Source organism: Sprattus sprattus (genome assembly GCF_963457725.1).
Source record: "Sprattus sprattus genome assembly, chromosome: 12".
NCBI classification, from domain to species: domain Eukaryota; kingdom Metazoa; phylum Chordata; class Actinopteri; order Clupeiformes; family Clupeidae; genus Sprattus; species Sprattus sprattus.
Genome location: NC_137910.1, coordinates 10,077,351 through 10,093,352, shown reverse-complemented (window position 1 = coordinate 10,093,352; position 16,002 = coordinate 10,077,351). Strand labels below are relative to the sequence as shown.

At 45.0% G+C, this 16,002-nt stretch overlaps 2 protein-coding genes across 2 annotated transcripts in view; both read right to left on the bottom strand.

Annotated features, from left to right (window-relative positions):
- Nucleotides 1-10,060, bottom strand: part of LOC308373181 (neurotrypsin) — a gene marked incomplete at both ends in the record, with an annotated part of 19,360 nt that extends 9,300 nt beyond the window's left edge. The window contains 6 exons of the mRNA XM_080848596.1: nt 285-432; nt 2,215-2,393; nt 2,567-2,702; nt 4,616-4,858; nt 9,618-9,660; nt 10,028-10,060. Coding sequence (XP_080704722.1) covers nt 285-432; nt 2,215-2,393; nt 2,567-2,702; nt 4,616-4,858; nt 9,618-9,660; nt 10,028-10,060 — 782 coding nt within the window. The remainder of the gene's footprint in view (nt 1-284; nt 433-2,214; nt 2,394-2,566; nt 2,703-4,615; nt 4,859-9,617; nt 9,661-10,027) is intronic.
- A 2,530-nt stretch (nt 10,061-12,590) lies between these two features.
- Nucleotides 12,591-16,002, bottom strand: chchd1 (coiled-coil-helix-coiled-coil-helix domain containing 1). Its single transcript, XM_080849518.1, has 3 exons — nt 15,729-16,002; nt 14,576-14,694; nt 12,591-13,844 (listed from the first exon to the last, which is right to left on the bottom strand). The coding sequence occupies exons 1-3, from the start codon at nt 15,865-15,867 to the stop codon at nt 13,734-13,736; spliced, it is 369 nt and encodes a 122-aa protein (XP_080705644.1). The 5' UTR covers nt 15,868-16,002; the 3' UTR covers nt 12,591-13,733.

Here is a 16,002-nt window from a genome sequence, read left to right as displayed (position 1 = left end):
AGCGTCAGCATACAGAAATCCATCCAAGGCTGCAGGCTACTGCAGAATACTCAACATTTATGGGCCTGAGCTTAAACAGTAAATTATTGATGTAGGTGGAACTGCTCTCTGACAGACCACACAGAGGGGTCTTAAGAGTGGGGAATCATTCAGTGTCAGTCAGAGGGGTGCTTGTGAAAAATACCTGCTTATTAGCCAACTAGATGGTTGTAACAAAAAATAAGGACACAGAGTTTGACTTTTTTAAGGTGGGATTTAAAGAGGGACGGCGGCCCCTAACTCACCCAAGGCCTAGCTGCCTGCAGACCACCTCCGCGTCGATGTCGTCCCACTGGTCGTCACAGATGGAACCCCACCGTCCACCGTGGTACACCTCCACACGGCCCTCAAAATCCTCCAGGCCCCCCACTAGCCTCAAGGGGGCACCATTGCCTAAAAAAGAAGGAAATTATTTATGACAAAACATTGAGGACTCTCAGAAGAAATAATGTTAGCCAGAAACAGGAGAACAAGAGAAAAACTGTTTTTAATGCCACAATAAAATTAGAAAAATAGGAATGATTGTCCAGATTATCAAGAATATAAACTACATGGACGCGTGTGACAACAGTATGACTTTAATCTGCATGGACGTGTGACAACAACATTATTTTAATTTTCATGGATGTGTGACAACAATTCTACTTTAAACTCCATGGACGTGTGTCAACAATACTTCTTTAAACTCCATGGACGTGTGACAACAATAATACTTTTACAACCACATTACTTCCACTCTGTTTCTGGACAGTCAGCTGATCCAGTAACCCGAGAACACAACAGCTATGTGAGCGATGTGTGTGAAGTCTGTGTGTGTGTGTGTGTGTGTGTGTGTGAAGTCTGTGTGTGTGTGTGTGTGTGTGTGTGTGTGTGTGTGTGTGTGTGTGTGTGTGTGTGTGTGTGTGTGCGTGTGTGTGTGTGTGCGTGTGTGTTTGTGTGTTGTGTCGGGGGGGGGGGGGGTGGTGGGTGGGCTGGGAGAGGGGCTGAGTGGATCACTTAGATGCAATTTCCACTTGTTGTGTCTTCAAGGCGAAGGATGCGTTTTTAGCCAAAGGGGGGGGTGGGGGGGTGGGGGGGGGTGGGGGCGTGTCCAGTGGGACCTGTACCCCCCCTGCAGGACCTCAGTGTTCTCAGATAGCTCTCTCCCTGCTAGTGTTTCTGACTGAATTATTCAGTGCACGCGCTAAATATACCGACGGACCCCGCACTTTGGCAACCATTCACAGGGAGCGCACGCCACTCCTGCCGCTGTTCGCACTGTTCTCTTCTCCTGGGGCTGCTAGGAATCCTCTATTAGGAACCGAGAGTGTGAGAGAGGGAGGGAGGGAGGGAGGGAGAGACTGAGAGAGAGGGAGAGAAAGAGAGAGCATGTTCTAAGGCCTTAGAGAGGTCTAAAAGGGGTCTATCCCCCTTTCTGGGTTCCTCTGGGGCCCTTGCCTTACTGGGCCAGAGAGTTATGTGGGAGTGCAGAAACGGGCACAGCTGAAAAAAGAATCGGGTCGCTGGTACTGAGGGGCGCCGGGGAGAGAAGAATGCCCAGTGCCACAGTGTTGGGGAGTGGTGGGAAGAATGCCCAGTGCCACAGTGTTGGGGAGCGGTGGGAAGAATGCCCAGTGCCACTCTGCCCAGTGCCACAGTGTTCGGGAGTGGTGGGAAGAATGCCCAGTGCCACTCTGCCCAGTGCCACAGTGTTCGGGAGTGGTGGGAAGAATGACCAGCGCCACAGTGACCAGTGCCACAGTGTTCTGGACAGGTGTGTGGGATCGCTGTCATCTGATGAGACAAGACGTCGAGGTGGAACAGTGAAGTGTGTTTTGGCCAGGGTTCATGCCCGTCAGCACAGACCAGTAGTAACAGAGCTAAATCTGTGCGATGACAAGAATCAAACAGACACTCTAAGACGCTTAGCTTCTCTGGTGGTCTGGACATTGGGGACATGAGGCGACAGTGGTACAGGAGGTAAAGAAGTCGTTTAGTAATCAGAAGGTTGCTAGTTAGATTCCCTGTCGAAGCATCCTTGAGCAAAACACTGAACCCTTTATTGTTCCTGATGTGCAGTGTGCCATCAGTGTAAAATGTGTATACATTCTTGTAAGTCGCTTTGGATAAAAGCATCTGCTAAATGGAAATACATATGCTGGAGTTTTAGTTTTGTGTGCTAAAGCCCATTCTCACCTTCAGGCTCTACACACACAACCCCTGCTTCATTGCCGTGGTTACAATCCCCAGAGATAAACTTCCTGATCCGGCATTCCAGCAAGGAGTTCTCGTTGCCGTGGCAGCCAAGGCGCTCATAGTGGAAGAGTCCGGAGCCGGGGCCAAAATAGGAGTGCTGCAGTGCCGTGCCGATCTCTCTGCGGACGAGATAGGAATTCAGCCCCGTCCCCTTTCGCACACTACGGAACTTTACGCAAATATTTAGACTGAATCCAGATCTAGATTAAATCTTGAATTGAGTATTTGAATTGGATCAAATATTTATGTAGACACTGCTGCTGTTCTGTTGTGTAATTGCTGTTCCTCATACCCAAGGCCGAGCTGTCTGCAGATCACACTGGCGTCTCTGTCCGTCCAGCGGGTGTCACACACTGCCCCCCACTGCCCGTTTAGGTACACCTCCAGACGGCCACTCTTGGACGACCCCCCAACCAGTCTGGCCGAACCTGAAGAATGAAGAGAATGGAAGAGAATGAACAGGGCACGAGACAGACGTGTTTGCATTAAGGAAAGTCACCTGTCTGTCTCTCTCTTCTGTCTATCTGTCTCTCTCTCTCTCTTCTGTCTATCTGTCTCTCTCTCTTCTGTCTATCTGTCTCTCTCTCTCCTGTCTATCTGTCACTCTCTCTCTCTTCTGTCTATCTGTCTCTCTCTCTTCTGTCTATCTGTCTATCTCTCTTCTGTCTATCTGTCTCTCTCTCTTCTGTCTGTCTCTCTCTCTTTTGTCTGTCTCTCTGTTCTGTCTGTCTGTCTCTCTCTCTCTCTTCTGTCTATCTGTCTCTCTCTATTCTGTCTGTCTCTCTCTTCTGTCTGTCTCTCTCCCTCTCTCCTGTCTGTCTCTCTCTCTCTGCTCTCTCTCTTCTGTCTGTCTGTCTCTCTCACACACACACACACGCACGCACACACACACACACACACACACACACACAAACACACATAGAGACACACAGACACACACACACACACACACACAATCAGGGCCAGACAGTCAATAGTTTTCTATGACAGACCAAAAATTCAACAGACTATGATTACATTGGCATAATGGCAGAGCAGGCTGATTGGTGGCTTTGTGCCGTGCTGCATCATTCAGACAGGGAAGAGAAAAATCATTAGCATACACAAATAAACAAAGAAAGTCATAAACACACAGAATGAGACAGGCAATCAAGCAGAAACAAGCACACACACACACACACACACACACACACACACACACACGCACACACACATACACAGACACAGACAGAGCTACATAATCCTTCTCTCAGTCAGCAGCTCCTAGTTAAAATGTCCTGCCTGAAAGAGACAATGCTCAGGAGCCGGCGACTGGGGTAATCAGAGCAAACACAGAACAGATGCAGCATAACACACATCAACACCACACACACATCAACACCACACACACATCAACACACACACACACACACACACACACACACACACACACACACACACACACACACACACATCAACACCATCTCTGCACTCACTACTTCATACCGCACAACAAACATCAACACACATCAACACCACCCCTGGCCTCTTTACCTCATACGGCCAGGTGGTGCCAGGGAAGCACAAAGAAAGAGCCAGTCCCACGGGAAGTCCTCGCCACAGACACACACACACACACACACATGCACACACACACATGTGCACACAAACATACACACGCACCCAAACACACACACATACACGCACCCACACACACTCTTACATACTAACCCTTGCTCGCTCTCGACCTCTCTCTCTCACATACACACACACACTCTCTCTCACATACACACACACACACACACTCTCTCTCTCACATACACACACATACTCTCTCTCTCTCTCACATACACACACACATTCTCTCTCTAACATACACACACACACTTTATCTCTCTCACATAAGACCCTGTGACAGCAGCCCATGACTGATGGCTGGAAAATGCAGAGGGGATCAACTGAGGAGATAAATAGAAACGGAGACTTCTTTTTAAAACACACACACAAACAGAAAAGAGAGGGGATGAACTCTGGAGATAAATAGACATATGTGTTTCTTTTTGAAACACACACACACAAACAGAAAAGACAGGTGACCTTGTCAGGGAGATCAGAGCAGGCTAACCCATGAAGGTACACAGACACAATAATGGATGAGGTTAAGCAGACACACACACGCACGCACGCACGCACGCACGCACGCACGCACGCACGCACGCACACACACACACACACACACACACACACACACACACACACACACAGTCACAATAATGGACAAGGTTAAGCAGACACACACACACACACACACACACTCACACACAGACACACACGATACCAGGACCCCTCGTCGGCCTCTCACCCTGGTGGCAGTCACAGTAGGCCCAGCCGACGGCTCCTGAGCTCTGGCGGAAGAAGCACCAGGGGTTGGACTCCCTGTCGGGGTTGCGGCAGTAGTTGTGGTCCCCTAGGCCTCTGCTGGGATACTGCAGGACGTAGTCGGGAAAGTCGGTCCACTTCAGGCAGGGGGAGCCAGAATCCGTCTGAGACACGGAGCCATTGTAGAAGCCCAGCTCCGTGAAGCCCTCCGAGCACGACAGAGGGACTGAGACACAGACATCAGCATACTGTCAGTCTAAACATAATGATGGTTGATATCCGTCATACTTGTTGATATATACTGTAAATGGTTGATATCAGTCATACTTGTTGATATATTTTTATGTATATACTTTTTTCGTCTTGCCCTTCTATGCTCTGTTCATGTTCAACCCATAGGGTGGCAGGGCAAACACACATGGTTAACACACGTTGACATCATAGGTAAATGTGTTTTATTTGAACTTCACAGCATGAACCATGGAAAATATCCGAGACATTTTTCAACAAAAGTTCCCCTAAATCTATGAGGCTCAGAAGAAGAAATGGGCAAAGTAATGTAAACACAAGTGTGTGTCTAGTCCTGTAATCCCCTAGTCATTCAAAAATGAGATTGTTTACCTCTTCACTCTCTCTCTCTCTCTCTCTCTCTCTCTCTCTCTCTCTCTCTCTCTCTGTCTCCGTCTCTCTCTCTGTTTCTACCAAGAGTCTGGCATTAACAGTGGGAATGATGCAGGGACATCGGAGACACCAGACAGCTTAGACACACACACACACACACACAGACAGCCTAGACATACAGATGAGTGGAAGGTGCGTGCAGAAGCAGGGGATTGTGGGGGATTGGAACATGCTGAGTCACAGCAGGTAAACCAGAAGAAAACTCCCAAACCTCACACAGACACACACGCTCCTGAATGATAAGCCAGCTTCAATGAGAAGAAGCACTTAGTGAGAAGAAGCACAAAGAATGTGTGTGTGTGCATGTGCGAGAGAGGGAGAGAAGAGAGAGCTTGAGTGCAGTTACTTATATGTTTTCAATTAAACAACACATACCTAAGGTGCCTCAAAGGGAAAAAAACGGATATTGCCTCTAAACCCCCGAATAATCTGAGAATACAAATACCTCTCCAGAAGCCATAACCACTGCCACCCCAACCAACACCCCTCCACCCCCCAACCCAAAGCTGCGGGTAAACATGCCTGCCGCTAATGCTTTTAACCTCACCAATCCTGTCCATAAGCCCCAACGTGGTCCTGCATTGTTAAAAAGGCAGCGTTTAAGAACCTGGGGCTGCATTCCTGTTTCTCCCCTCCCGACAGAGCCACATCTGACTGCTCAACATGTGCTGCACGTCTGAGCTTTATTGCATCCCGGCAAGCAGCGGCGGCAAAGCCGAGAGGAAGTCTGGGCCCGGGGCCACAATCTAAAGTGAAGGTTAAAAAAGAATCGCGGGACCTCTTGTTAAAAGACAACGCTCCGAAGCGCCCGGCAGTAGGAAATGAGATGAGAGCGAGTCTCATCAGTCAGTTACACAGATTGTATTTTAAGAGGGGAACAGGAACGTGACAAGAGCACTGCTAAGGTTAGACATTAGGGGATCTCTGATGAAGGAGGTGGCGAGCCGACACATCACCCTAGGTCTATAAAACACCGTCTCATAAATGTCTTCTGGGAGGTGAGGTCAAACGTGGAAGGCGGGGATAAGAACTAACTTCCTATTAGTGTCAAGGTAACTGCTGAATATGTCCACGTATGATTGGTAACTGCTGAATATGTCCACGTATGATTGGTAACTGCTGAATACGTCCACGTATGATTGGTACCTGCTGAATACGTCCACGTATGATTGGTAACTGCTGAATACGTCCACGTATGATTGGTAACTGATGAATATGTCCACGGATGATTGGTAACTGCTGAATATGTCCACGTATGATTGGTAACTGCTGGATATGTCCACGTATGATTGGATGAATCTGAGGACCAGTTTGCAGATGATTCTGGAAAGAATCCAGCCAAGCACATCTGGGCCTCAGACCTGGTCCTGGGTTAGCTGTTTTGTGTTTTTTTATTTTGTCTCACATGCAGCAGAACTGTGGCTGGAGTGTGTGTGTGTGTGTGTGTGTGTGTGTGTGTGTGTGTGTGTGTGTGTGTGTGTGTGTGTGTGTGTGTGTGTGCGTATGCCTGTGTATGCCTGTGTGTGTATGCTTGTGTGTGTGTGTGTGTGTGTATGCCTGTGTGTGTATGCTTGTGTGTGTGCACATTGCTTTGTAGGTTGCTTGAGATAAAACCGAACTGAAATTGAAAGCCTTCATTGTCATTGTATTTGCATACAACGAAATTTGGAGCGCCGCTTCGGTTGGTGCCAAGGGACAATATATCACAACACAACTACAATAACTAACAAATACCAACAAGTGCAGTGGTGTGAATGAAATGAAAGAATGCAATAGAAATCAATGCAAATGCAGAGGCACATTGATGAGGCTTGGGGGACAAAGCGCTAACTTCCTTCAATCAGCTCTGAAGCCTGTGTGAAAACCTTAAGGAGCACGGGGGAAAGTGGATATGCTTACTGGGGCACATCATCCAACTGCCCCGCCACAACCACCCCCCTCCCAGCCCTAGATTTTCCAACCCAGAGGCTTACCGACTCCTCACGAGATCCCTGGGGTGAGACTGAGCAAACATTAACACCTGTGAGCGTTCGCTCGCAAATATACACCCGCGCAGCAACCCGGGCCAGCCCTGCCTGTGCTTGTCCATGGCTTGTCTCTCTGCTTCACCACGGGCTCAGAGGGCTGGCTAGGACAGGAGTGGTCGGTGCAGAACAGGAGAGCTTGGCGGTGTCCGTTAACTGGCTTGGGGCTCTGCAGCGTTTCCAAGAAGCTCCATGTATGTATCTAAACAGTGGAGCTACATGTATGCATCTAAACAGTGGAGCTACATGTATGCATCTAAACAGTGGAGCTACGTGTATGCATCTAAACAGTGGAGCTACATGTATGTATCTAAACATTGGAGCTATATGTATGTATCTAAACAGTGGAGCTACATGTATGTATCTAAACAGTGGAGCTACATGTATGCATCTAAACAGTGGAGCTACATGTATGCATCTAAACAGTGGAGCTACATGTATGTATCTAAACAGTGGAGCTACATGTATGTATCTAAACAGTGGAGCTACATGTATGTATCTAAACAGTGGAGCCTGCTTTATTACAGATGGCTGCTCCCGCTACAGGCACTCTGACAGATTTTTGATTGGCTGCCAAAGAGTGACTCATGGCAAGAAAAGTAGACAGTGCGTATCTTCTCCTTTGGAGAATGTCAAGCTTAAGTTTCATACAAAATTTAGCAGTTTCATCATCCCCGGGTCTCCGTCTAAGCCGGACAATCTATCTGCCATTAGCAACAACAACAAGAAGAAAAAAATATGGGCAAAAGAGAAAACATGACTGATCTTGAACGTCAATGGGAGGTATGCAGATGCTTTTACCACCACTAATGGGTTTTTAAGCTCCCTGAGACAAACTGCCTCAGAACATCCAATCCAGGGTTCTGAACCGTTACCTTCCAATCACAACTATTAGCTTAGCTCGAAATGGGGCTTCCATAATCTATCCACCCACCCCCTGCAGGCGTTTTCACTGAGGCATGATAAATATTTCATAAAGTTCACGTTACACTCGCAGCCACATGAGAATTCCAGCCGGAAGCAAGCTATTAATGTCATTAGTGGGCACTCTGTAAACAGAGATACAGTCGGACTGGCCATTTTCACATTATACATCCACAACACGGAGAGGTTCATGTACCCTCTGGGACTATAGCTCTAGATGGTAGCCGGACTATGAGGTTGGATTTCATGCATCCAATATAATCAGGGTAGACTGATTAAAACTGTGACATTCTCTTCCTCTTCCCATTTAGTCATTCAAGATAAACCAATACCCAATCTATGACCATATCCTTTATAGCTCACTCTTTCCCTTTCATAAATGAGCTTATCATCCATTCTGTCATTTGACCTGCAGCAAAGTCCACACAAGAGGCAATTTCCTGAAACAGTGCCAGGGTGGAACACCAGACCTTGATTCCCGACGGCACAACATTAGAAGACCGCAGTAAAGTTTGGGACCTGCGCTGATGGACAGAGACCCTGCTTTCTTCATGGAAGCCATCAGTGCGTGCGCTGGCTCCGAGCACAACGTGGAAAGTAGCCTCTCTCTGATCGCAAGGACCCTGAGCGAGGATGAGGCAATCAGAACGGAATCTTCTAGTGTCCTTGTCTGAGCATGAATTGTGAGTGCGAGGCAGAGCACGGCGCTGAGGGTGTTGGTGGGGTGAACACTGGAGCATCCAGCCTTAGGGGTGTAAATAGGAAGACCTGTCTAGGCTTGGCAAGCAAGCGGGAGTGGCACTTGGCTTACACTGTATCATATAACCTGACACGTGAAATATGGAAATCGTGCGTCTCAGTGAATATCCCAGTGACAATTATGTGCAAAAGACAGATCGGATTGCACCCCTAAGTCACGTTTGTGTTCATTTTTCATGAATACAATCTAACGCTCTGTTGCTCTCTCCCCTAGCTGCAGGACAGAAGTGATGCTTGTGTTTGTAAGAAAGGCTGCATTAATCTCTGAAGTTGTTTCGCTCTAAATGCCAAGTGCTTGTACGGGTCTTGGCTAAGGATCCAGTGTTTATCACACAAGGCATAAATAAATGCCACTATGCAGGGGCTGTCACCTTGCAACAGGGTAAAATGGCTTCACCTAACATGAACTCTTGAATGGCTGTGTCTTGGTCTGATTACCAGTGTCAACAACCACTTCAAAAGAGTTGATAATGCAACCGCTGTTCTTAAAGGGGGCTTAAAAGCTGTTAAGGTGACAAGGTCATGAAAACAATAGAAGCAAAAGTCTGTGTCGTTTCTGAAGCACTAAGATAACGGCACATGAGGAGATACACTCACCTGCACTCTGCACGATATTTATGGAGCCGTCCGGAATGGACACCTATGGAGAAGAATAGCAGTTAAGATTGGGGGGATGAATCGACATTCATTCCATACTATGACCAAATGATAATCTATCGTTCTTAATTGGAGATAAAGTCATCACTGGAGCTATATCCTTTGGCATACATCATTCTTCCTCTGCCCCACAGCCAGAGGGCTCTTAGAGTAGCCTACATCAGAGCTCAGAGCAGGTGGCATTCCAACACATTCTTTTTCAGTTGACCTGCAATCTCTCACACTCAGGGCATTTGACTGGCTAATCTAAAACATGTCCGAGTGGGCACGCACCGCAGCCCACAAAGCTGGGTGTGATGACGTGTGGTTCTTTGGTGTCAGCTGTGTTCTATTCTAGCTGTCAGACTTACAGCAGGGCTCGTGGGGCCCAAGGCATCCCCCATGTTAATGACAGGAAAAATGCCATTTTATGATGTGTGGAAGCTTTGGTTGCCATAATACTAAAATACTAAAGCCAAGATCAAAGACTGCCTTCATAACCCCTAGCTACTTTCCAGCGATGGGGTGCATTTTATTGACTACTGTTGTGAATGCAGGAAATTGCAGTGTCTGGACTCACTCTTTCTAAACTTGTAGGCTACTCTGACATTGGCTGCTTATCAGTTTATTATGAGACTGTGAAGGAGGTCAAGCACAAGTAGGTTACAGCACAAGTAGGCCTACACGGACCATGATTATGCGAATGTCAACACAAAACTGTTCTGACTGCTATACTAAGTTATTTAATTTCATTCTTTAAAAAAAGCTCAGTCATTCTTTGACTTTCAAGGTCCAACAGTACTACACTTCCTTTAGGCCACGGTAAAGTCATTATCTTCAGCGGGAGTGCCAAAATAGTACTGTCGCCACGACGGGACATATCCGAATATCAGTCTATTGCCTGATGGTATAAATCAAAAAGATAACATGGAACGAACTATTCACATGATATTGAGTTGGCTTTTCAGTTGCGTGGCACCATAATAAATCCTGTTTAAGGCAATTCGTTTTGGATGCGAAACATTTAAAGCACAGCAATCAAACATGAATGTAGAAAGTTTTAATGATTGCCGACTGAATGTTAGAAAAAATGCCGAGTCATAAAAGTTCTCCAATTTTTCAAACAATGCTAATATGCTTTTGCTTTACGGAAGATTTTCATCTGATGTGTTATATCAACGATGTGTTTGCGCCACATATCATATTATAAAGTCTATCACCCTACTGTAATTTGGCGTATGAGCTTAACAACTCCCGTGCGTAAGGCTGAGCGTATAGGCTACTGTGATGGTAGTAGCTTCACTCCACGGGCAATAATGCAGGCGTTTACCTTTCTGTGAGACTGTCTTTCTTCTCTTTAATATGATTCAATGAAGCGCCTACTAGTAGGCTATTCATTAATTTCTCATATCTGGCAATAATCCCAATTTATATATAACACAGAACAGACAATGTAAACAATTCTACCCACCTCTCCTGAGACGAACACTGAGCAGTAATATACAACCAACCGCAATAATATCCTTTGACATGTCCCCATGTCCATCCTGGAGTTCTCATAGCCCGCTCTTTAACACTTCTCCCTCAGTTTTCCACATTCTACCTGCGTCCACTTTTCAGAATGTGACAGCTTTCTTCACACAGATTGTGAGGACAATAACGTCTCTTAGCACTTTGCGTCCTAAACTGATACGATACTGATCACAAGAAAAGAAAGACGTCTTCCCTGTTGCATTAGTATTCGAAAGTCTGAGAGAGCACAGCACGCCCAGGTCTTAGGGACACTTTCCCTCCAAGCCCAAATATCCTCTTCCCTCGTGAGGAAGTGACAGCGAAAGAAGATACAATTGAACCTTGCGCTGTGCTGGCGCAGCTGCCCTCCTCCCAGCGCACCGAATACGTCTAGCCTATATGACAGGAATACACGCTCTCAGAATAGGTTATAACAGTATGTAGGCTAGCTACGGGACGACGTTGAGCAGGTCAAATAAAAGTACGTATTTTTTCTAAAACTCAGTAGACACTGGTGAACTATAGCCTTCAGGATAGTTCGTGGAACATTTCCGCGATGCTGCAAAATACATTCTGATAGACACAAAGAAGCTGCGTTGGGCGTTTGCTTTTAGAAATAGTTTCCCATGCTAAAGTCATAGTAGCCTACACGTGAAAGTGGATTATTTATAAGGGTGTTTGTAGAAGTTATGTCAGTGTTTAAGGCGTGGTACAGATAATCCATTGGTAATAGTTTCATTTTGATAAGAGGCGCACCTGCACATGGCACGCATTGTGTGATACATCTCAACATTATAATTACTGGCGAAAGAAAGCTGCATATTTGGATCAAAAAAAGTGTTAGTATCGATGTTAGAACTCTTTGACTCACCAACTACTTCAATAAAAAAGACGATTCTACACATTGATATCTTGCGATCTCAAAAACATAACGCGACACTTTCAAAATCAGTTTACTTTTCTGATGTTTCATTAGCCTCCAAGAAAATACCCTTGAGAGAAAGCCCATGCAGTTTAAGGGGGATAAAATCTGCTTTTCCAAAAAAAGAACAAGCTAAAGCAATATTCGACAGTTGGCAACAAGGGACTTTGGACAACAAGGGATTTTTTTGTAATTGTGTAGATAAGTTGATGTTTTGGCACTTTGTATTGAAACCGCTGTGTATTTTCTTAAGTTTAAATCTCGGTATCATCGGCCATCAAAGGATTTTGAACAAATGAGGGAGAGGCATTTGTCTAATCGGTCCTTCAAAGGATGGTTGCTTGGCATCTGACCCAGCCCTCGACCAAACCCAGCAAAAATCAGAAAAAAGACCATGTATATCATCAACTCAAAGTATTTGGTAGTTAAAGAAAACTGGCACTTAATAGTACATTCGAGGTATATACATATGCACAACTATATATTACACACATACACATATAGGTGTATATTTATATTCAAAGATGGTTACTTTAAAAAAAAAACACACGTAAACTATCCCAATTTGTTGGCAACTCACCATTATTGAACCATTATTGTAACATACCAAATCCAACATGTACAAGCAACCCTTTGTGCTTCCTCGATTCTGCACTAGTTGGTTTAACGCATAATTAGAGCCCCATTTTGATATGTCCAGACATCATTTCCTTTGGAGTCTAGACACAGAGATTATGGATGATAAGGGAAAGGAAGACATAGTTGGCATGAAAGCTGGTTAAGTGAACCTGTGTGCAACATCATTCAACTTATCTTTTTTTTATGACTGACTTTGGGAGAAGCCAAGAGTGAAAGAGTTGTACTAAAATGAACTGGGTGATATTATAGGGAAAGGGAGTATGCACATATACTATCAAAAGTGATATAGTTTTATATGTATCCATCAATACACAGCAGACAAAATAAACTCCAATGCAGCCATAGATAGCTGATACTGATTTTAAAGCTTGGACCATGACATGGGTTGAGACTGCGTGTAATTGCTTTTGAACTGGTGTCTGGTGGAACATGTATAAAAAAGATCCAGATAAACAGATCGTGGTAACTAGTAATAAAATAATTCAGAATTAAAACCCATTAAGCTATTTAAATAAAGACCTTCCAAGAGTCATTTCAGGACACGATCGAAATTACACAAACAACTACAAATCAAAATCTATTGCATCAGACAAAACAAGACCTTCTTAGTGCTTCCTTGGCAGGTGTAGGTCTGTACATTGACTGATTGGAGGAGCATCACAAGTGAATGTATTTGAACTGTTTAATGAGATGATGTATCGCAGTCTACTCAATACAGTAATTACCCAGAGTGCAGCAAAGGCTGGGAAATGCACCTGATTAGCCCTGGCCTCCACTGGCTGCTGATGTTCGGGCAAATACAATTTGGCCACCCTTGTCTTTCTTTTGCTTCTTCGCAATGAATCTCCACACGACGTGGTGAATCTCTGAACCGCATCGTCCAGTCTTTCAGTAAAGGGCCGTGCCCAGTTCTGTTACAACAACTTTGCAATTCACTGTGCCGAGAGAACCTTGACCTTTGAGTCCAAGATTCGCCCCATTTTATTTGTCTTAGATGAAAGAGTCTAGTATTCGTTCTTGATACTGGGGAATCGCTTCAGCAGGGTATTGGCCTGCTTGGGAACGAGCCGTCCTCCTTGGCTGGACTGTTGAGCTGTTTTGGACCTTGCCTCGATCTGTAACGTTTCAAAAACAGTATAGTTAATTTTGGGCACTTACGAGACGTGATACATTCTTTTACGAGATCATGAATCTACTGAGTGCATAAGGAAAGTCAGGGATAAGAAAAGTATGTTGTAAACTACTAGTGAGCTATAATAGCCACATACATATACTCTCACACACACACACACACACACACACACACACACACACACACACACACACACACACACACACACACACACACACACACACACACACACACACACACACACACAGCTTTACTATTTATACAAGGAAACGTTTTGCAGGATGTCTGCAAACATGACGTGACAAATTGGAGATATTAAAGGCATGCTGATGCAGCTCGGGCATGCTTTGTTTAGTCACAGTTAAACCCAGGAAGGGGCCAAAGCAAAACACCCCTGCTCTCAGTGGACACCCGAGCCTCGTCTAGCACGGGAACAGCGGAAAAGAAAAGCAAAACACATGGGGAAGACCCAACAGGAAACAGCATGGCGAACGGGCAGAGCATGTTTTGGTATGATTACTCCCTGGTCAGGAAAACGGTACAGAAAATTACTTTGCTCCATTCTTAGTAATTACCGTTTCCGTCACCCCTAACAAAGTCTGTGAGGAAGTGAGGAGGAAAAAAAAAAATCTCTGGCCTAATTTCGTGGCAGATCATGGAGGGAGGGGTTACATGAGCAGCTTCCTGCTTACAGTGCACAAATGTATACTGTACCTGGGCTTTCTCCACACACTTATAAAAGGTGGTGATTTCACTGGAACACACTGTATTATTGAATTCAGTCTTCTTCCAACAGGCCATCAACAGGGACATCTCTGTGATGCAAGTGGCCTCTAAAAAAAGACAGAATTTAATGTGAACATTGAGAGAACATTTTCAAGAAAACTAAATAATGACAACAGTTAATTTTATGTATATGCCACCATTCTGGCAATAGCCCAAGGTGCTTTGTAGAGTGCATACACACAATAACAGCGTAGACAACAAGTTAAAATCTAAGTTGAAAAAAGCAAAGATTGAAAAAGAAATGTAAAGAACCCTGCGAGGATGCAGATCTGATATTAAGGCAAAATCTGTATACCCACAGCAAAGGAGTGGTCACCTTTATATCATAGTTTGGACACATTGGAACATACAGAAGATCTGGATGAAGTTATGTGAGTGGTATTAAAGAGAATATAGAGGTGTGAATATAAAACATATGAAATATAATCTTATCCTAGGCAATGCATATAAGTATAAGTATTTTGTATAAGTAGAACCAGAAAATGTATCAGATTGATGAAAACGTTCTGGAAACCAGTGGATGAAGGCTCAAACGGGCTCCCGAGACCTGGCTGCTGGGTTCTGCATCAGTTCAGTCTAACCTGGTCCTCATCGTGATATAACTCTGTGATGCGCATGCTGCCAAACCCGTTTATCATTTTTACACGTCCTTAAGTATTACCTTCGTAAATGACTAAACATGTATGCCCTTGTGTTTCAAACCTGCACGCTACGACAGATCTACAGAGGACTGTGTTTTTGTCTTCTGTGTTTCAGTTCAACTTAAACTGTTTATTTTCTTCTTTTTACATTTACACTAGTCGACTTAGGCAACACTGGGGATACTGATGTAACATTACCTCTCTGTAACGAGCAAAGTGGCAGCTTTATTGTGTATTTGCAACATCTAACAGTATTAGAATTATAAAGGTTTAGCATCAACTAACTGCTCTAAGGTTATCACGAGGGGCAATGCTAATGTTACATGTTGAGCCTTGACAGGTTTTAAAGGTTCCACTGCTGACAATGGAATGCAGTTGCGACTAGTTATAGTAGCGAAATAATGACTTTCCCAAATTTTACAATAGAGTACATTTCTTACCCCCTCTTCGCATTTTGCGATTAGCTACTTCGCCCTTGAGGACGAGGGGCTTGTTTGGCTTCAGAACAGGCTTGCCAGCCGTTCGACTCATCAACCGGTTGACCTTCTCTTGGAGTGCCGTGGCACTTTTATACGCCATTCTAACGAGAGGCTATTACAATATTGTACAAAATGAACTGATGTTAAATGTCTCCTGCTGTCTGTAGCCAATTTCTTCTACAATAGCGATTACAGTGACATGTTTCTTAACACACGCTAGCCGCCGCCATGTTAA

Bases quoted from the DNA above. Each gene is read 5' to 3' on its own strand.
- chchd1 (XM_080849518.1), bottom strand. From the start codon at position 15,867: ATGGCGTATAAAAGTGCCACGGCACTCCAAGAGAAGGTCAACCGGTTG. The intron at 14,695-15,728 runs GTAAGAAATGTA...GTCTTTTTTTAG, and splicing joins TCGCAAAATGCGAAGAGGGG to AGGCCACTTGCATCACAGAG. The intron at 13,845-14,575 runs GTACAGTATACA...GAAACGTTACAG, and splicing joins AGTGTGTGGAGAAAGCCCAG to ATCGAGGCAAGGTCCAAAAC.